This window comes from Pseudophryne corroboree, chromosome 2 (genome assembly GCF_028390025.1).
Source record: "Pseudophryne corroboree isolate aPseCor3 chromosome 2, aPseCor3.hap2, whole genome shotgun sequence".
Taxonomy (NCBI): Eukaryota; Metazoa; Chordata; class Amphibia; order Anura; family Myobatrachidae; genus Pseudophryne; species Pseudophryne corroboree.
In genome coordinates, this window is record NC_086445.1 from 986196155 (window position 1) to 986217789 (window position 21635).

Below are 21635 nucleotides of genomic sequence, written 5' to 3' on the forward strand. Positions count from 1 at the left end.
GGTGGGTTGTTCTTGGGCGGCTGCCCGGGGTGTCTCAGCTTTACAGCTCTGCCGAGCAGCTAATTGGTCAGGTTCTAACAAGTTTGCAAAGTTTTATAAGTTCGGTACTTTGGCCTTTGAGGACCTTCAGTTTGGTCAATCAGTTCTGCAGGAACCTCGGCACTCGCCCATCCGGTTTGGGAGCTTTAGTACTTCCCCATGGTACTAAATGGTTTCCCAGTATCCTCAAGGACGTAAGAGAAAATAGGATTTTAATTACCTACCGGTAAATCCTTTTCTCGTAGTTCGTAGGGGATACTGGGCGCCCGCCCGATACTTCGTTCTTCCTGCACTGTTAAGTATTCTGGTTGGTTCATCTGTTGCTGTTCATGGTTTAAAGTTTGGTTAGCATGGCTTTCCTCTTGTTTTGTGTGTGCTGGTTCGTAATCCCACCACTTTCCTTATCTATCCTTCTCTCAAAGTATGTCCGTCTCCTCGGGCACAGTTTCCTAGACTGAGTCTGGTAGGAGGGGCATAGTGTGCGCTGGCTCCTCCCTCTATCAAATTCTTAAAGTGCTCAAGGTCCTAGTGGACTGGTCTATTCACCATTGTACTAAATAGATTCCCAGTATCTCCTATGGACTGCGAGAAAAGGATTTACCGATAGGTAATTAAAATCCTATTTTCACTGTGATAATTATATTCAGCCTGCAGATTTCCTAAGTCTGCAAGGCTGGGGTGTGCTGTCCTCCTCTCACTGTAGGTCTCCATCTCACATGCAGTAAGGGCAGGTTTGTTATTTGACTGGTCTGTGTGTGTGTATGTCAGTGTTACTGTAATTATGGTCAGACACGCAGTATGCAAAGTTTGTCACTCCAGACTCTCCCCTTGAACCACTGGTTTCCTATCGTGTGACCAGTGCAGTCAGCCTTCCCAAGTTAGTCTGGAGACTGGGGCGGGAGGGTCAGGAGCCATCCTGGCTCGGTGCCATAAAGACTATGATGGCAGACATGTCATCTCCGCTCAATGCTAATAAACAGACAACACAACTGCAACAGGCTGTTGCAGACCTGGCTGCTAAGGCTAATTAAAGACAGATTGCAAGCGCAGTGTGGAGTGTCTCCCTTTCTCAGGGGAGTGACTCTTCGGGGTTGAATTCGATACATGGATTTCTAAGCTCACTGCAGGGAAATCCACGTTTCTCCCCTCAGGGGCCCCACTGGCTAGGCGTTCCTACCCGGGGCCGTCCAACCAGTCCTTTCGGACCACCAGGTTCAGATAAAGAGCCAGAGGTGCCTCCAATGCAGCACGAGGCACCAGAGGTAAGTCAAGAAAACCAGCTGCTGCTGTTTCCCAGGAACCAAGCACAAGTGCAGCTTCCACAAAAGCCTCAGCATGACTATGCCTCCCCACCACGAGGGGACAAAAAGCAGAGCCTGCATGTGAGAGGTGTCAAAAAATGCTCCTCTGGGCAGAAAGAAACGCAAAAGCGATGTCCGCCATCTTCATTTTGGGGGGGTGTACAACTGGGAAGCGGACTTCCTCAGTCACCACGATCTCCACCCGGGAGAGTGGGGGTCTCCACCAACAGGTGTTTCAACAGATCATCGACTTGTGGGGCTGTCCTCAGACATGATGGCTTCTCAACAGGAAGCTTCCCTGGTGTTCAAGAACCAGATACCCTCAGGCGTGGGCCATAGATGCGCTGACGTCTCCTTGTCCTGATCGTTGAACTACCTCTGTCCTCCGACCCATTGCTCCCGAGGGTGCTAAAACAATTCAGGAGTCAGAGTCCAGGCAATTCTGATTGCCCCAGATTAGCCTCTCTGGGCTTGGTATGCAGATCTTCTGAACATGTCCGTGACAGACCCTTGGCCTCTGCCACTGAGAAAAGAGCTTCTGCAACAGGGACCGTTCGTCTACCCAGACTTACGGCGACTTCATTTGATGGCTTGGAAGTTGAGCGGAGCATCCTAGCTCGCAAAGGCCTTTCCAAGAAGGTAATTGCAACCATGGTTCAGGCCAGAAAAGGTGTAACGTCAAAACCCTATCATATCTGGAGGAGCCATGTCTCCTGGTGCGTGGAACGCACATATCCACCTGCAGAGTTCCACTTAGGATGTCTCTTACGTTTCCTGCAGGCTGGTGTGGATAAGGGCTTATGTCTGGGTTCCCTTAAGGTCCATATTTCAGCTCTCTCAATTTTCTTCCAGAAGTAGTTGAGTGTTGCCAAAATTTCAGACCACCTTGCAGGGAGTTTTCCACATACAACCTCCATTTGTGCCGCCCACCGCACCCTGGGACTTGAATGTGGTGTTGGAATTTCTACAGTACTCCTGGTTTGAACCTTTGATGACTGTAGAAGACAAGTACCTCACTTGGAAGACGGTGATGTTGCTGGCCCTGGCTTCTGGGAGCTCAGAACTAGACAACAGTTCCTGCCGAAAGGTTGTCTCTGCATTTCACTTGAATCAACCAATTGTAGTCCCGTCAAGTTCTGGTACATCTGCTGCTCCGGAGTTGTTAGATGCCATGAGGGCCTTGGAGATCTATGTCAAGAGAAGGGCTCAGATCAGAAAGATGGATTTCTTGTTCGTGCTGTATGATGCACAGTAAAAGGGTTGCCCTACTTCTAAGCAGTCCATTGCTCGTTGGATTAGGTTGACTATCCAACAGGCCTATGTGTTGGCAGCCTTGCCTGTTCCAGAGTCTCTGAAGGCCCACTCTACAGGATCGGTGGGGTCTTCCTGGGCTGCTGCCCGTGGAGTCTCGGCCTTGCAACTATGCCATGCTGCTACCTGGTCGGGCAAGAACACCTTTGTGAAGTTCTAAAAGTTTGATACCCTGGCCAAAGAGGATACCCAATTTGGGCAGGCGGTACTGCAGGTGTCTCCGCACGTTCCCACCCTTTCTGGATGCTTTGGGACATCCCCATCGTATTAAGTGAACCCCAGTATCCCTTATGGATGCCATAATTTATAACACTGTAATACTCTGCTGCAAAATAGTCTTGTTGGGATTCAGTTAATTTCCCGACAGTTGGGATTCCGGCGGTTGAAATACAGACAGTCACAATGACGGCGGTCGAAATCGTACTGCCGCCCCGTATTCCCACTAGGTTGGTGGTCCACCCCTCCTCCCGAGGGGGAATATAATAGTGTGGCGAGCCCGTGAGGTGGCAGACCATGCTCAGTGTCGGGATTTTGACTGTCGTAATTTCAGCGTCTGTATTTCAACTGCCTGGATACCGGGTGGTCTTCAGTATGCCGACTGACGGGATCCCGGCGCACAGTATACCGGCATACCGGCACTTATTCTCCCTCGTGGGGGGTCCACGACCCCCCTGGAGGGAGACTAAAATAGCGTAGCGTGCCACCGTGCCCGCAGCGTGGCGAGCCTGCAAGGGGCTCATTTGTGCTCGCCACACTGTCGGTAAGCTGGCGGTTGGGCTCCCGGCGCCGGTATGCTGGTCGCCGGGAGCCCGGCCGCCGGCATACTATACTACACCCCTGGATTCCAACTGTCGGGAAATCCTACTGAATCCGTCTAGCATTGTAGTGTACTTCATGGAGTGGGGAGGGGAGTAATCCACGTAAGAACTTCTGTTCCAGGCTTGCATCAGTAAGATGTAATAACCTAGTAATCATGTAAAAATAATACAACCAGTACAGTAGCTGTGTGCAGTGCAGTTTTTGAAAATCATATGGTCTTTAGAATATAAGACCTATCACCGTGTGTGTAATTCATATAGGTTGTTTTAGGCCTGATAGCTCAGAGGTGGACAGGTGTGGATGACTAATGCTTTTCAGGAATGATGTCATGGGCTCATCATGATGTCAGAGCGAACCTGTCAATCTCTGTATGACTGCTGCTCTTTATGGTCCTAGATAAGCAGGTTTCTGTGCCTAGTTTTTTGTTTTGATATTCTCTTTACTGATGTGCGATTGTAACTGTTTTATAGATTGCATGGGCGTTAAACAAAGGAATTAAAGCAGAATATAAGCAGTACTGGGATGTAGATATAGGAGTAACCTACATACCATGGAATAAAGTCAAGCCTGAGGATCTTGTATCTTTTTGTGAAGGGGGAATGCTGGATGATGACACTCTGTGTCCAGGTAAGTGACTTCGTCCTCTCTATATGCACAGGAGACTGGTATTTCAGATTGGTTTACATTTTTGCCATTAAAAATTACATTTGTTTTAGAATGGAAAGATGTCCTTAAAAAGGCAGAGAGCACAGAAGCACCTGAAAGCGGAGTATCTGAGAGTGCACAGACTGAGAAGGATTCTCCCATATCTCAGCCTGTACCTCTGCTGTCTATCCAGATTCGTCCACCAATGCCTGCAATGGTGAGTCTGAAAAACAATTTGATGCTTTTAGCTGTTTTAGGTATTCTTGGGGGGGTTTTGGGTTTTTTTTTTGTCCTCCTTGAAAAGCTTATAATGAAACAGTGCTAATGAACCAGGGTTTTACACAGGGTTTCAGAGTACGGGCTGTAACACACAAGCCAGTTTTCCCCGGATGGCAAAAAGCCGGACAAACTTTGTCCGCCTTTTTGCCATCTGGGAGAAACCAGCAGAGTCGCTCACACAGGACGGCTTTGAGCCGTGTGTGATGCTGTGCGCATGCGCAGCATTAGACACGACTTGGGAAAAAACCGTTGTGTGTGAAAGCTCCCCTTCACACACACACAGTTCACTGGCTGCAAAGACGGCCCGGCAGCCGGACCTTCCAGTGGATAGTTCTGGCTGCAACACGGCAGCCGGGCCGGGACCGTGCCATGTGTAAGGACACATTGTGCTCAATGTGTCTTTGCATCACGGCAGCGGTTAAAAGCCAGCCGGGTTTTTGCCGGGCGGCGCCAGCCGGCTAGTGTGTTACAGCCCTAAGGAACTCTGCCAGACACTGCATTCTTCATAGACCTTCTTCATGGAAGTTCCCTAACAGGGATGTATCCATTGCATACATCACAAAATGGACACACTCCTACTATACTTAATGTGGCTTGTCTCACAGAATCCTAAAGTTGTCCACCCCTGGTAAACAGATTAATTGAGGTGATACTCAGTCATTCTTATGGAATGTGTTTCTCCGTTACTATTTTGATACTGCTCATTGCATTATTGCAATTTATTGGTGTTTGATAATCCTAGGGGATTACTTAGTGTTGCATATGTTAGATCACTGGTTTGCAAACTTATTTGAATCATGGCACACTAGAACATTTCTCAAACTCTGTCCTCGGGAACCAAATATTTCTTGTTTTCCAGGACTCCTCAGTCACAGGTGAATAATTAGCTCCATCTATGGATCTTTTAAAATGTGTCAGTGAGTAATGACTACACCTGTGCACCTGCTAGGTGACTGGGAAAACTTGATCTGCTTAGGGTCCCGAGGACTGAGTATGAGAACTACAGAACTTCTTCAGGGTCTAAAGGCATCTACAGGGATGACCTTGGGGTATGATGATGGAGACCAGGATCAGACACAGAACGGTTAAGCTTTTAAGCTCCCAAGTTGCACTGGTTCTTCTCCCTCATACCCCACCCACATCTCACTCTTCAGTATTTGTTTGGTACCAGCTAGAGCTGGTCACTGGTTTAACAGTGGGGCTGCTCAACCATCCCTGCTATCGCTGCAGCTCCAGCCACGGCAGGGAACTTTTGGCAGGGCACTGCACAGTTTTCACTAGCAGGGGTTCACAGGGAAGCATCGGACTGCATCCGGAGCACGGGACAGGTAAGGCGGGCTCCCGCTTGTGGGACCTGTAATCTAGGCAGTCCTAGATGTGCACCCAAGACACGGCTGTGGACTGCACTAGACCACCAGGGCATAACGTTACTAGTGCAGGGGACACGTTAACACAGGCTAGGGAACCAATGGTTAATGTCAGCAAGGGGATGTCAGCACTTCCACAGGGGCACCTCCACCAGCCCAGGGCGCCATTCCTCTGAGGCCTTCTCACCCTGAGCTGCTCCACCTCCCTCTGAGAGACACACGGCAGCCATTTTCAGCTCTACCATTTCAAGTCTGCGGGAACGCTGGGTTCACTCTCCCTGTACATCTCTCCCAGGAGTAAGGTTATACACAGCGCGATTTCCAGCCAGCCAATTCGACGGAGTAGTTGAATTTAGTAACCATTGCAGTTAAATTTGTATTTTTTGCGTTGTATCTGACTTATGCTAGTTCTGCTGTCTGCTTTTCCTTTCTGTCAGATATATAGCTTTCACTATTTCTTTCAGTAATACTAGAATATTTGGTGTGTACAGGGTTATCTGTGCTCCACATTACTCTGTGTTTGTGTGGACGTATTGTCGCATACTGTTTTGTGTTGCACACTACTAATTGCCAAATTGTGTGTTCACCTCTCCCTGCAGCTGTCTAGCAAAGGCAAGAGAACTAAACAGGCTCTGGCCTCTACACTTGTGTCTTATAGGTAGTGTTCCTTCTAGGCTGTTTCAGCAGGGTGTTGCACCCTGCCCATTTTTGAAATGTGTAAAAGCACCCTGCTCTTTTTCAGTGCACCCTGCAGGACCATAAATCGCCCCCTTGTATACAGAATGCAACAGTCAGAGTGCATGTTACAATGTTGTCGTCTACTCCTTGCCCACCTCTGAAATTGGAACGCAATTTCTATCCTTAGCCGGGTGGTCTTCTGTTTGCCGGCGGTCGGGCTCCCGGCGCTCAGTATACCGGCGCCGGGAGCCCGACAGCCGGCATACCGACACTTATTTTCCCTCGTGGGGGTCCACGACCCCCATAGAGGGAGAATAAAATAGTGTGGCGCGCGTAGCGCGCCACCGTGCCCGTAGCGTGGCGAGCGCAGCGAGCCCATTTGCGCTCGCCAAGCTGTCGGTAAGCCGGCGGTCGGGCGCCGGGATGCTGGTCGCCGGGAGCCCGACCGCCGGCCAGCCGTAGTGATCCCCCTTAGCCAACTGGATGGCAGAGGAGGCACTGTAAATAACACAGCACTCTGATAAAGAGGGAAAGAACAGGGTAATCAGTGAGCATGTACTGCTTACATTATTTCCCTAGTAGAACAGACTTATTTCTCTATCGTCCTAAGTGGATGCTGGGGTTCCTGAAAGGACCATGGGGGATAGCGGCTCCGCAGGAGACAGGGCACAAAAAAGTAAAGCTTTACTAGGTCAGGTGGTGTGCACTGGCTCCTCCCCCTATGACCCCCCTCCAGACTCCAGTTAGATTTTGTGCCCGAACGAGAAGGGTGCAATCTAGGTGGCTCTCCTAAAGAGCTGCTTAGAGAAAGTTTAGTTTAGGTTTTTTTTCTTTACAGTGAGTCCTGCTGGCAACAGGATCACTGCAACGTGGGACTTAGGGGGAAAGTAGTAAACTCACCTGCATGCAGAGTGGATTTGCTGCTTGGCTACTGGACACCATTAGCTCCAGAGGGATCGAACACAGGCCCAGCCGTGGAGTCCGGTCCCGGAGCCGCGCCGCCGACCCCCTTGCAGATGCTGAAGCGTGAAGAGGTCCGGAAACCGGCGGCTGAAGACTCCTCAGTCTTCATAAGGTAGCGCACAGCACTGCAGCTGTGCGCCATTTTCCTCTCAGCACACTTCACTGGGCAGTCACTGAGGGTGCAGAGCGCTGGGGGGGGGCGCTCTGAGAGGCAAATATAAACCTTATACAAGGCTAAAAATACCTCACATATAGCCCATAGGGGCTATATGGAGATATTTAACCCCTGCCTGACTGGAAAAATAGCGGGAGAAGAACCCGCCGAAAAAGGGGCGGGGCCTATCTCCTCAGCACACGCCGCCATTTTCTGTCACAGCTCCGCTGGTCAGAACGGCTCCCAGGTCTCTCCCCTGCACTGCACTACAGAAACAGGGTAAAACAGAGAGGGGGGGCACATTAATGGCTATATATATATATATTAAAGCAGCTATAAGGGAGCACTTAATATAAGGATATCCCTTGTATATATAGCGCTTTGTGGTGTGTGCTGGCAGACTCTCCCTCTGTCTCCCCAAAAGGGCTAGTGGGTCCTGTCTTCATTAGAGCATTCCCTGTGAGTTTGCGGTGTGTGTCGGTACGTGGTGTCGACATGTATGAGGACGATATTGGTGTGGAGGCGGAGCAATTGCCAAATATGCAGATGTCACCCCCCAGGGGGTCGACACCAGAATGGATGCCTTTATTTGTGGAATTACGTGATTATCTTCCCTTAAACAGTCAGTTGAGGACATGAGGCGGCCGGACAATCAATTAATGCCTGTCCAGGCGCCTCAAACACCGTCAGGGGCTGTAAAACGCCCTTTGCCTCAGTCGGTCGACACAGACCCAGACACGGGCACTGATTCCAGTGACGACGGTAGAAATTCAAACGTATTTTCCAGTAGGGCCACACGTTATATGATTTTGGCAATGAAGGAGACGTTACATTTAGCTGATACTACAGATACCGTAAAACAGGGTATTATGTATGGTGTGAAAAAACTACAAACAGTTTTTCCTGAATCAGAAGAATTAAATGACGTGTGTGATGAAGCGTGGGTTGCTCCTGATAAAAAGTTGATAATTTCAAAAAAGTTATTGGCATTATACCCTTTCCCGCCAGAGGTTAGGGCGCGCTGGGAAACACCCCCTAAGGTGGACAAGGCGCTCACACGCTTATCCAAACAAGTGGCGTTACCCTCTCCTGAGACGGCCGCACTTAAGGATCCATCAGATAGAAAGATGGAAGTTATTCAAAAGAATATATACACACATGCAGGTGTTATACTACGACCAGCTATAGCAACTGCCTGGATGTGCAGTGCTGGAGTAGTTTGGTCAGAATCCCTGATTGAAAATATTGATACCCTAGATAGGGACAATGTTTTACTGTCGTTAGAACAAATAAAGGATGCATTTATCTATATGCGTGATGCACAGAGGGATATTTGCACACTGGCATCTCGGGTGAGTGCTATGTCCATTTCAGCCAGAAGAGCCTTATGGACACGACAGTGGACAGGCGATGCGGATTCAAAACGTCACATGGAGGTTTTGCCGTATAAAGGGGAGGAGTTATTTGGAGTTGGTCTATCAGACTTGGTGGCCACGGCTACTGCCGGGAAATCCACTTTTTTACCTCAAGTCACTCCCCAACAGAGAAAGGCACCGACCTTTCAACCGCAGCCTTTTCGCTCCTACAAAAATAAGAGAGCAAAGGGCTTGTCGTACCTGCCACGAGGCAGAGGAAGAGGGAAGAGACACCAACAGGCAGCTCCTTCCCAGGAACAGAAGCCCTCCCCGGCTCCTGCAAAAACCTCAGCATGACGCTGGGGCCTCTCAAGCGGACTCGGGGACAGTGGGGGGCCGTCTCAAAAATTACAGCGCGCAGTGGGCTCACTCGCAGGTAGACCCCTGGATCCTGCAGATAATATCTCAGGGGTACAGGTTGGAATTAGAGACGGATCCTCCTCATCGTTTCCTGAAGTCTGCCTTACCAACCGTCTCTTCCGAAAGGGAGAGGGTGTTGGAAGCCATTCACAAGCTGTACGCTCAGCAGGTGATAGTCAAAGTACCCCTATTACAACAAGGAAAGGGGTATTATTCCACTCTATTTGTGGTACCGAAGCCGGATGGCTCGGTAAGGCCTATTCTAAATCTGAAGTCCTTGAACCTCTACATAAAAAAGTTCAAGATGGAGTCACTCAGAGCAGTGATAGCGAACCTGGAAGAAGGGGACTTTATGGTATCCTTGGACATCAAGGATGCGTATCTACACGTTCCGATTTACCCCGCACACCAGGGGTACCTCAGGTTCATTGTTCAAAACTGTCACTATCAGTTTCAGACGCTGCCGTTCGGATTGTCCACGGCGCCTCGGGTCTTTACCAAGGTAATGGCCGAGATGATGATTCTTCTTCGAAGAAAAGGCGTATTAGTTATCCCATACTTGGACGATCTCCTAATAAGGGCAAGGTCCAGAGAACAGCTGGAGACAGCTTTAGCACTATCTCAAGAGGTGCTAAGACAACACGGGTGGATTCTGAATATTCCAAAATCCCATTTAATCCCGACAACTCGTCTGCTGTTCCTAGGAATGATTCTGGACACGGTTCAGAAAAAGGTTTTCCTTCCAGAGGAAAAAGCCAAGGAGTTATCCGATCTGGTCAGGAACCTCCTAAAACCAGGAAAAGTGTCAGTACATCAATGCACAAGAGTCCTGGGAAAAATGGTGGCTTCTTACGAAGCAATTCCATTCGGCAGATTCCATGCAAGAATATTCCAAAGGGATCTGTTGGACAAATGGTCAGGGTCGCATCTGCAGATGCACCTGCGAATAACCCTGTCACCAAAGACAAGGGTGTCACTTCTGTGGTGGTTGCAGAAGGCTCACCTATTAGAAGGCCGCAGATTCGGCATTCAGGATTGGATCCTGGTGACCACGGACGCCAGCCTGAGAGGCTGGGGAGCAGTCACACAAGGAAGAAACTTCCAGGGAGTATGGACGAGTCTGGAAAAGTCTCTTCACATAAACATTCTGGAACTAAGAGCAATCTACAATGCTCTAAGCCAGGCGGAACTTCTCCTGCAAGGAAAGCCGGTGTTGATTCAGTCGGACAACATCACGGCGGTCGCCCATGTAAACAGGCAGGGCGGCACAAGAAGCAGGAGTGCAATGGCAGAAGCTGCCAAGATTCTTCGCTGGGCGGAGAATCACGTGATAGCACTGTCAGCAGTGTTCATCCCGGGCGTGGACAACTGGGAAGCAGACTTCCTCAGCAGACACGATCTTCATCCGGGAGAGTGGGGTCTACATCCAGAAGTCTTCAACATGTTAATAGACCGTTGGGAAAGACCAATTGTAGACATGATGGCGTCTCGCCTCAACAAGAAACTGGACAAATATTGCGCCAGGTCAAGAGATCCACAGGCAATAGCTGTGGACGCACTGGTAACTCCTTGGGTGTACCAGTCAGTGTATGTGTTTCCTCCTCTGCCGCTCATACCAAAGGTTTTGAAGATCATACGGCAAAGAAGAGTAAGAACAATACTAGTGGTTCCGGATTGGCCGAGAAGGACTTGGTATCCGGAACTTCAAGAGATGCTCACGGACGAACCGTGGCCTCTACCTCTGAGAAGGGACCTGCTACAGCAGGGTCCCTGTCTTTTTCAAGACTTACCGCGGCTGCGTTTGACGGCATGGCGGTTGAACGCCAGATCCTAAAAGGGAAAGGCATTCCAGAAGAAGTCATTCCTACCTTGATTAAGGCACGGAAGGAAGTCACCGTGAAACATTATCACCGCATTTGGCGAAAATATGTAGCGTGGTGCGAGGATCGGAGGGTTCCGACGGAGGAATTCCAACTGGGTCGTTTCCTACATTTCCTGCAATCAGGATTATCTATGGGTCTCAAATTGGGATCCATTAAGGTTCAAATTTCGGCCCTGTCAATATTCTTCCAAAAAGAATTGGCCTCTGTCCCTGAGGTCCAGACTTTTGTCAAGGGAGTACTGCATATACAGCCTCCTGTGGTGCCTCCGGTGGCACCGTGGGATCTAAATGTAGTTTTAGATTTCCTCAAATCCCATTGGTTTGAACCATTGAAAAAGGTGGATTTGAAATATCTCACATTGAAAGTGACTATGTTACTAGCCCTGGCCTCTGCCAGGAGAGTATCTGAATTGGCGGCTTTATCTTATAAAAGTCCTTATCTAATCTTCCATTCGGATAGGGCAGAACTGCGGACTCGTCCGCATTTTCTCCCTAAAGTGGTATCAGCATTTCATCTGAACCAACCTATTGTGGTGCCTGCGGCCACTAGCGACTTGGAGGACTCCAAGTTGTTGGACGTTGTCAGAGCCTTAAAAATATACATTGCAAGGACGGCTGGAGTCAGAAAATCTGACTCGCTGTTTATATTGTATGCACCCAACAAGTTGGGCGCACCTGCTTCTAAGCAGTCGATTGCTCGTTGGATTTGTAACACAATTCAACTTGCACATTCTGTGGCAGGCCTGCCACAGCCTAAAACTGTAAAAGCCCACTCCACAAGGAAGGTGGGCTCATCTTGGGCGGCTGCCCGAGGGGTCTCGGCATTACAACTCTGCCGAGCAGCTACGTGGTCGGGGGAGAACACGTTTGTAAAATTTTACAAATTTGATACCCTGGCAAAGGAGGACCTGGAGTTCTCTCATTCGGTGCTGCAGAGTCATCCGCACTCTCCCGCCCGTTTGGGAGCTTTGGTATAATCCCCATGGTCCTTTCAGGAACCCCAGCATCCACTTAGGACGATAGAGAAAATAAGAATTTACTTACCGATAATTCTATTTCTCGGAGTCCGTAGTGGATGCTGGGCGCCCATCCCAAGTGCGGATTATCTGCAATACTTGTACATAGTTATTGTTAACTAATTCGGGTTATTGTTAAGGAGCCATCTTTAAGAGGCCCTTTCTGTTGTCATACTGTTAACTGGGTTTAGATCACAAGTTGTACGGTGTGATTGGTGTGGCTGGTATGAGTCTTACCCGGGATTCAAAATGCCTCCCTTATTGTGTATGCTCGTCCGGGCACAGTACCTAACTGGAGTCTGGAGGGGGGTCATAGGGGGAGGAGCCAGTGCACACCACCTGACCTAGTAAAGCTTTACTTTTTTGTGCCCTGTCTCCTGCGGAGCCGCTATCCCCCATGGTCCTTTCAGGAACCCCAGCATCCACTACGGACTCCGAGAAATAGAATTATCGGTAAGTAAATTCTTATTATTTTTCCTATATATTTTAACCCATTGTTTAACTTTTCTGTTTTATAACACATACGGATTATAACTACTTCAGCACTGGAAAAGACATTTATAATTATCTACTTATGTATATGCTACAGCCGATCTTTCAAGAAGACTGGATATACACAGTATGTTTCTCAGTACAGATGTTAGGTGTCTTATATATATGTAGTAGTATATGATTTACTAAGGGCAAAATGTATGTACAAAAACTATAAACATACGCGCTATGCTTTGTGCACAAAGCGTCACATCAAAAATGTGCCCCTCAAAATAAAAATGTGCCCTCTTCAGTGCTCAGCACCCTGCCCTAAAAAAATCCTAGAGTGAACACTATTATAGGTCCTATTCAGCAGGTTTAACGCCGCAGATTATGTTGCAAGATGGTCAGTGTGCCTCTTGTTCCCCACCTGGTCAGTCAGCCCCTCCAGCTCCAGCACAAGAGCCTCCTTGGGCTTCTTTTTCTCAAATGCTTGCAAAAGTAGCGGACCACATTACAGTCCCAGCACTAGTTCCCCCTATGGGATTACCGCATCGGTTACCACAGCAGGTACATCTGGCTATACTGCTCACGCCTGTCTCTCCTCCTTGGATGGACATGTTCCCTTCCACTGTCCAGAGTCTGGCTGTCCCTTCTGCTGCCTTTCACCATATGTTGCAGGGCCAGGGACCCTTGCCTACTAATACTACTACCAAGAGTGCTGTGCCATCCTCAGTCTACACTACTGTCGGATTCTGAGGAATCATCTGGAGAGGCAGACACTGCAGGTCTCTCTGATGCTGACTCCCCCCTCTAGGGATGAAGACATTCAGTCTAAATTAAATGTAGCGGCTTACGTGAGGACGGTTAAATTCATTCTTCAATTAGAAAATGAAGAACCAGCACCGAAAGCAAAGGACCCTCTTTGTAAACGCCAGAAGGTAGTGATGGCAGAATTCCCCCACTCAGATCACTTTACGGAGGCCATGGGCGAAGCGTAGAAGGCTCCTTGCAAAAAATTCCACGTCCCTAAAAGGCTCCGTTCCTTTAACCCTCTTCCAGCTACTGAGTACTAAGTAGGACACGCTCCCAACAGTGGATTCCCATGTGACATGTTTAGTAAAGAGCTCAACTTTACCTATCCCTGCAGCATCTTCCTTGAATGAGGTGGTGGATAGACGGATGCATGTCTTAAATCTTTATACTCTTACTGGAGCAATTTCTCGCCCTGTTACGGCCTGGCTGGCTAAAGACATAGAAAGCTGGGCAAATGCCCATGAAAACGGTTTCCCCTAAGGTGCTACCCCGGGAACAAATGTTATACATTGCTAACATCAGAGATGTAGCCTTTTATATTGGAAAAGCGGCTCTGGATACTGCACTCCTGTCCTCCAAAGCTTCGTCTACCTCAGTTGTAGCACCCTGCATTGTTTGGCTTCGCTCATGGAAGGCTGACTCGGAATCTAAGAAAGCCCTGGAAGCACTCCCTTATGCTGGGGAATTTATTTTTGGCCCTGAGCTGGATAAGATTGTCACTAACCTGGCGGACACTAAAATGGCCTGCCTGCCCCTCCGTCTCCTCTACACAGCCTCCGATTTCCTCCTTTTGCCCCCGGGGCAAGGCCAGGGGTCAAGCCTTTCCTAGACTGTTGCACTCCACAAAGGCCTCTTAACCCAAGCCAAGCAGGCATGGGCTGCTAGACTTCCAACCAGCAAGTCTGAGGATAAACCCTTAGCCTGACGTGACAGGCCTCCTAGGAAATCCCATGGTAGGGAGGTCAACTTCTTCAGTTCGCACCTTTTTGGCGTCCGATCACAACAGACACCTGGGTGCAGGAAGTGGTGTCTCACGGGTACGCTCTCTTTCTTGAGACACCCTTCCTGACAGTTCTATCTTACAGCCCTCCTGCAGACCTCCGCAAAGCGAAGGCTTTACAGACAGCTATTCACTCCTTACTACACTCAGGGGTGATTACTCCTGTCCCCACGTCTCAGCGGGGAAAGGGCTTTTACTCAACATCCTTTTTTTTGGTTCAGAAACCAAAAGGTCTCATCTGCCCATCCTCAATCTCAAGCTACTGAACAAATGAGTGCCCAGGTTTCGTATGGAAACGCTCTGTTCCATTGTCCTGGCTATGCTGCCTTGGGATTTTATGGTCTCCCTGGACATACAGGACGCTTACCTACATGAACCTATAGATCCCTTTCATCAGCAGTACCTCGGGCTTGCTGTCTTGCATCAACATTTCCAGTTTCTAGCTTTGGCCTTTCCATGGCCCTGCAGGTCTTTACCAAACTAATGGTGGTATTTGTGACTCAGCTTTGTTGTCAGGCAATTAGAATACTCCCGTACCTGGGCGACCTGCTAATTCTGGCACTCTCCGGAGGTCCTCAGCCACCATCTTCAGATGACCATAACCTTCCTCCAAGGTCATGGCTGGCTTATCAACTGGAACAAGTCCTCCCTGTTACCCTCTCAGAGGTTGCTACATCTATGAGCTCTTCTGGATGCTCAAGTATGAAGACTCTTCCTACCTCCTGACAAGATTGCGGTGCTGCACCTGCGGTTACGCAAGTTGCTCCACAGTCGCAGGGTGTTCATTCACTCAGCAATGAAGACCCTGTGCTCAGTGGTATCCATCTTCAACATGGTGGAATACACTTAGTTCTATTCCAGGCCTCTACAATGCCTGATCCTCAACAGGTGGATGCAGCTCAAATCACAAACGATGATTCTCCCTCCGGATGTTCGGATGTCCCCCTCATGGAACCGGAAGTCACACTTTTCAGGGCCGTTGGACCCCTGCCGAAAGGACTGGAACTTCGAGCTGTCTGCAGAGCCCTTAGGACAATCTTGACTGTTATACTGTCCAAGTCCAGCCAGACATCCCCACGGCAGTGGCTTATCTCAATCACCAGGCAGGCACTCAGTGTCTCTGCAATTTCCGAAGTGGCACAGATTCTCGTCTGGACAGAATGCCATCTCCGCAGTCTTCATCTCTGGAGTTCTCAACTGGAAAACAGACTTCCTCAGTCGCCAGGATGTGCACGCTGGAGAGTGGTCTCTACATCCAGAAGTCTTTCACCTTCTGGTGGCCAAATGGGGTCTTCTGGAATTAGACCTCATGGCCTCCAGACACAACTGCAAGGACCCGTGTGCAGTTCCATGACAAGGGATCCAGCCGCAGCCTTCGTGGCCACATTGGCAGGCAAATGGCCCTTACATCTGGAATTCCTCTTCCCTCTGGTATCTCTCCTTCCCAGGGGGCTTCGCACATTCAGGCAGGAAGGCGGCACCAATATCTTAATAGCTCCAGCCTGGCCCAGGCAACAATGGTCACGGATCTTCAGGGTCTATTCATAGACGTTCCCTTTCAGCATCCTCTTCGACAAAATCTCTTGTCACAGGGTCCCTGTCTACACCTGGACCTAGTTCGGCTGTCTGACGGCGTGGCTTTTGAGTTATCCATTTTAGGTCAAAGGGAGGGATTCCCTTGTTCTGTGGTTCAGACTATGCTCCGAGCTGCGGAAGCCAGCTTCAGTCCATGTCTATTACCACATCTGGCATTCTTCCAGTAGTCTACTCAACTACACTATGATCCTTTGTTTTAGATTTCCAGAATCCTTGCCTTTCTCCAGGTGGGCCTTGATCTAGTCCTCTGCGTTGCTTCTATTAAATTGCAAGTCTCAGCTCTGGTTCCAGAGATGCATTGCTCAGCTGCCGGACGTGCATACCTTTCTTTAGGGGGTACTCCAGATTCAACCACCATTTGTCCCTCCAGTGGCTCCTTGGGTTTTTTCTTTAGTTCTTCGTGCATTGCAGCATTCTCAATTTGAACCACTAGACTCGACTTCAAATGGTTAACTGTGAGGAGACTTTCTTTTGGCAATCGCCTTGGCATGCAGGGTTTCAGACTTGGGAGCGGTCCTATGGTCCAAACAGGGTTACCTCCCCAAGGTGGTATCCAGCTTCCATCTCAACAAAGAAAATGTTCCGGCCTTCCACTAAGAACTCTCCGTAGGGTAGGCCTCATTGGATGTGGTCCGTACTCTTCAAATCTACGTGGACCGTACTTGTTCCATCAGAAAATTGGGTTCACTCCTTGTACTCTATGGATTCCACAAGCGAAGCTGGCCATCTAACGAACAGACTTTGGCTCAATGGCTTTGCGTGACTATCTCACAGGCCTTACACGCAGTCCGATCTCCCTGTTCCGGTAACAGTGTCTGCTCACTCTACTTACTCTGTGGGACTTTTGTGGGCAGCCTCTCGTAGCACGTCTTCTGAACAACTGTGCAAGGCAGCCACGTGGTCTGCTCACAGGTTTCATATGCATACAGTGACGCGATTGGTACATATGGTGCAATTTGAACTACCGATATGGACTATATACAGGTTGAGTATCTCGTATCCAAATATTCCGAAGTACAGAATTTTTTCAGTAAGATAGTGAAACCTTTGTTTTCTGATGGCTCAACGCACACACACTTTGTTTAATACAATAGTTCTAATAACTTTGTGTATTTAATGACCTTCAGGCTGTGTATGAGGTGTATATGAAACATAAATGTATTGTGTGCTTAGACTTTAGTCCCATCGCCATGATATATCAGTATGGTAGGCAGTTGTACCAAAATACGGAAAAATCCGATATCCAAAATACATCTGGTCCTTCTGGTCCCAAGCATTTTGGATATGGGATTCTCAACCTGTAGAAAACATTGTGCATATTGCACTGTGTATACACCTTGCGATGCTGATGCTTGGTCCCACAAGGTCGGTACCTCAAGAAATAAGACTCTGCAGGTATGTCAATTTTGACTAGAAAGTGTACACTGTAGTTTCTAGTATAGACAAAATTGTACATAGCCAAAATTGCACCGTGTGTATAGTCAATATCGGTGGTTCTGGGCCCTGGGGAATTCAAGGAAAATCGCATAGTCAAAATTACAGTGTGTATGCACCTTTAGGTTCTATGCCTTTTCCTCTCAGGATGCATCTTTTGAACACAATGTTCTCATCTCAGCTTAGGAGCATCCCCTCCCTATTTCAACTGCTTTGGGACATCCCCTCCCTATTTCAACTGCTTTGGGGTCATCCCTATGAATGCCTATGGACCCTGAAGAAAAAAAATGAGTTATGGTTAACTTTTTTTTTTTTTTTGTCTTCGAGGTCCATAGGATCCACAGGGCACCCACCCTGACGCACCTAGCTTCAATGGGTTGCTCTCCTCACCAGTTCCCGTCTCCCGGTTGTTAGTGTGTTTCCTGTGTGTACCATCCTCCCTTCTCTCCTCTCCAGCTCCTGCTTTGGGCTTAACAAAAACTGAAGAGCCTGAGCTGTGGGCGGGGTATCGGGGAGAAGGACCAGTGCACCTTGGGAGCTTAAAAGCTTAACTGTTCGGTGCCTGATCCTGGTCTTCACCATCATCCCTGTGAATCCTATGGATTTCGAAGAAAGATTGAACAAAGGTAAGTTTTAACATAACTCTTGGGGGGGGGGGGGGGGGTTCCCCCAACACCATTAGGCCAAAAGCTGCTACTTGAGTCATAAGAAAGTCTTACATTTAAATTGTCGTCCTAGGTTTGTTATGTGGGGATGAACAGGATTGAGTTTGTCTTCATTTCTCTTACGTCCTAGATGATGCTGGGGGTCCATATTAGTACCATGGTTATAGACGTATCCACTAGGAGCCACTGTCACTTTAAGAGTTTGAGAGTGTGGGCTGGCTCCTCCCTCTATGCCCCTCCTACCAGACTCCGTTTAGAAAATGTGCCCGTTGGAGCCGGTCACAGCTAGGGGAGCTCCATTGTAATTTTTCTAGTTTTATTGTTTTCATTAGTGTTTAGGCACAGGGAGGCTGCTGGCAACAGCCTCCCTGCTTCGAGGGACTTAAGGGGGAGGAGTTAGCCGCCCCAGGCAACCGCTCACTCTCGCAGTATGCCGCCACCCCCTAACAGAGCCAGAAGACTCCAATGGCGAGTGAGTCACCGGCGCTCCGGCAAGCGGGGAGCCGGTGTGAAGATGGCAGCAACAGGGTGGGAGCACAGTACTAACTGCGCTCTGGAAGCTCAACGGTACATAGTGCGGCACTATGAGGGGCACCCTGAGCCAGCGCCTTTACCTTACACTGGTTACTCAGGCTGTCAGGAACCTTGGTAACCCTGCCAGCACCATACCCCAGGCCAGTTTAAAGATGTAAAAGCGGGAAGCAGAGCCATGGCGGAGCTTCTCCTCAGAGCGTTCAGCACCATTTTCCTCCCTGCAGATCCAGCTGGAGAGACGCTGACAGGGAGAGCTGTCCCTCCACACGACTTCAGCTATCCTGCCCGGTACCAAAGTGTTGTAGAGGTGAGGGGGGGGAGAGGAACAGACTGTAAATTCCTGTATAGTCTATTAAGGGTACATAGTCAGCGCCATGTATTTTGTTATATCTACCTTGTATCAAAAGTGTTAGGAAAAACACAAGGAAAAGGAAGCCAGTGTGGTTTGCGAAAGAAGTGGCATATATTGTGAAAGCAAAAAAGTTGGCTTTTAGGAAATATAAGCAGACACACAATAATGAAGACGAGGAGATATATCTTGTTAGACTGAAGGAGACTAAGAAGGTAATCAGATGTGCAAAGGCACAAGCTGAGGAGAAAATGGCCCAGTCAGTGGGTAAAGGAGGCAAAAATTTTTTTATAGGTATATAAGTGAAAAGAGAAAAACAAAAGGCGGCATATTACTAAAGACAGTGACTGGGAGTCTTGCTGAGGGAGACAATGTAATAGATCATCTTAATTATTTTTGCTCAGTATTTACTACTGAAAGAGAGAGGGTAAGGGGCCACTGTTAAGTTGCAGGGATATTCAGGAAAATGAAACAAGTACATTTACAGAGGAGAAGGTCCTAACAGAACTCTCAATGCTGAAAGTGGACAAATCTATGGGGCCAGATGGGATACATCCAAGGATACTAAGTACTTGAAGAGGTGCTGGTAGCACCATTGACAGAATTATTCAACCAGTCACTCGCTACAGGAGTAATTCCAGAGGACTGGAAAAGAGCAAATTTAGTCCCACTGCACAAAAGTGGAAGCAAGGAAGAGGCAAATAACTACAGACTAGTGAGTCTTACCGGGGAAATTTGAGGTAAAATTACTTCACAGAAAGGGTAGTGGACAAGTGGAATAGCCTCCCATCAGAGGTGATAGAGGCTAAGACAGCAGAGCAATTTAAACATGCATGGGATACACATAAGGATATCCTTACAAACAAATAAGGATCAAATAAGGTTAGAGGTAAAAAATAATGTAAAAAAAAACAAAGGGGGGGGGCAGACTAGATGGGCCAAGTGGTTCTTATCTGCCGTCAAATTCTATGTTACCTTATTAAGTGCTGTGTTTTTCTGAAAGTTTTTGGGGAAAAACTGACATTTTCCTTTGAGTGTGGTGTATGTTTCTCAAATAACCATGTCCAGGAACGCTGTGTCTTATACTGCTCAGGATATTTCTTCTCAAGAATAATCCATTCCATGTACCCAGGAATGTAATGCATTGTCTCAGATTCCTATTAATGAGCCAGAATGGCTGACTTCTAGTAAGGGAATGGTATCTCAGATCTCTACTAGGGTAGCTCATACTGAGATGGAAACTCAGATTTTAAAGAATTCTATGACTGTTTGGTCAGGTTCTGTTCCTATTCCTTCTCAATTCTCTAGCATATTCCCAAAGAAACGTGCACTTTCCCAGATTATGCATGATGACACGGAAGACGGTGATGGGGATGTGCTAAGGGGGTGAAGCTCATGATTGAGGCCATTAGAGATGTGTTAAACATTACTGACACACCACCTGAGCAGGTTGAGGAGGTTTACGTCACAGACAATAAGAAAGCCTCGCTAACTTTTCCTGTCTCTAAAGAATTAAATGCTCTATTTGAAAAATTCTGGGAAACCCTGGAGAAAAAATTCCAGATTCCCAAAAGGGTTCTGGTTGCTTTTCCCTTCCCTGAGGAGGATAGAAAAGATGGGAAAACCCACCCATAGTTGACACGTGTGTCTCCGTACTGTCAAAAAAGGTGGTTTTACCTGTCCTTGGATCTACCGCGTTAAAAGAACCGGCTGATCGTAAGATTGACACTACGCTTAAATCCATATACACTGCTTCAGGGGTTGCATTAAGGCCTACTATTGCCTGTGCATGGATCTCAAAAGCTATAGTAAAGTGGTTAGGCACGTTACTAGAAGACTTGGATACAATGGCTAGAAGTGACATTGAACTGTTTTTACGTAACATACAGGATTCTGCGGGGTTCATGGTGGAATCCATGAAGGACCTGGGTATGCTGAATGCATGGATATCTTCCATGTCTGTTTCAGCTCGCAGGGGACTCTGGCTACGCCAATGGTCGGCAGACACGGAATCCAAAGTGTGGAGAACCTACCATACACAGGTCAGGCTCTATTTGGGGATGCGTGGATTTCCATGGCAACCGTGGGTAAGTCACCGTTTCTTCCCTCAGCTACACCTTCTACGAAGAAACCCTTTTCTTCATCTGCAGCTTTAGAGGTGGGCGTGCAAAATCAAAAAAGCCTGCACCTGCAGGCTCCCAGGACCAAAAGCCTGCTTCTGGTTCCTCAAAATCCATAGTATGACGGTGGGCCGCACAGCCTGGAGGACGGTCTGGTGGGTGCGTGGCTCAGAAGTTTCAGCCACGTCTGTGTGTCGTTCAGCCTGGACCCCTGGGTTTCAAGAACTCCCACCTCACCGATTCTTCAAATCAGGCTTGCCAGCGTTGCTGACACAGGGCTGTCCTACAGGAAGCCATTCAAAAATTGGAAAGGTCAGCGGTCATCGTTACAGTTCCACTGCATATGCAAAGCAAGGGTTACTATGCGAACCTTTTCGTGGGTACCGAAACCGGATGGTTCGGTCAGATCGATTTTGAACTT

At 48.3% G+C, this 21635-nt stretch overlaps 1 protein-coding gene across 2 annotated transcripts in view; it reads left to right on the forward strand.

Annotated features, from left to right (window-relative positions):
- Positions 1–21635, forward strand: part of SCAF4 (SR-related CTD associated factor 4) — a 273314-nt gene that overhangs the window by 155400 nt on the left and 96279 nt on the right. For both annotated transcript variants that reach the window (XM_063956403.1, XM_063956402.1), the window contains exons 15-16: positions 3941–4097; positions 4187–4332. In XM_063956403.1, the coding sequence (XP_063812473.1) occupies positions 3941–4097; positions 4187–4332 (303 nt within the window). The remainder of the gene's footprint in view (positions 1–3940; positions 4098–4186; positions 4333–21635) is intronic.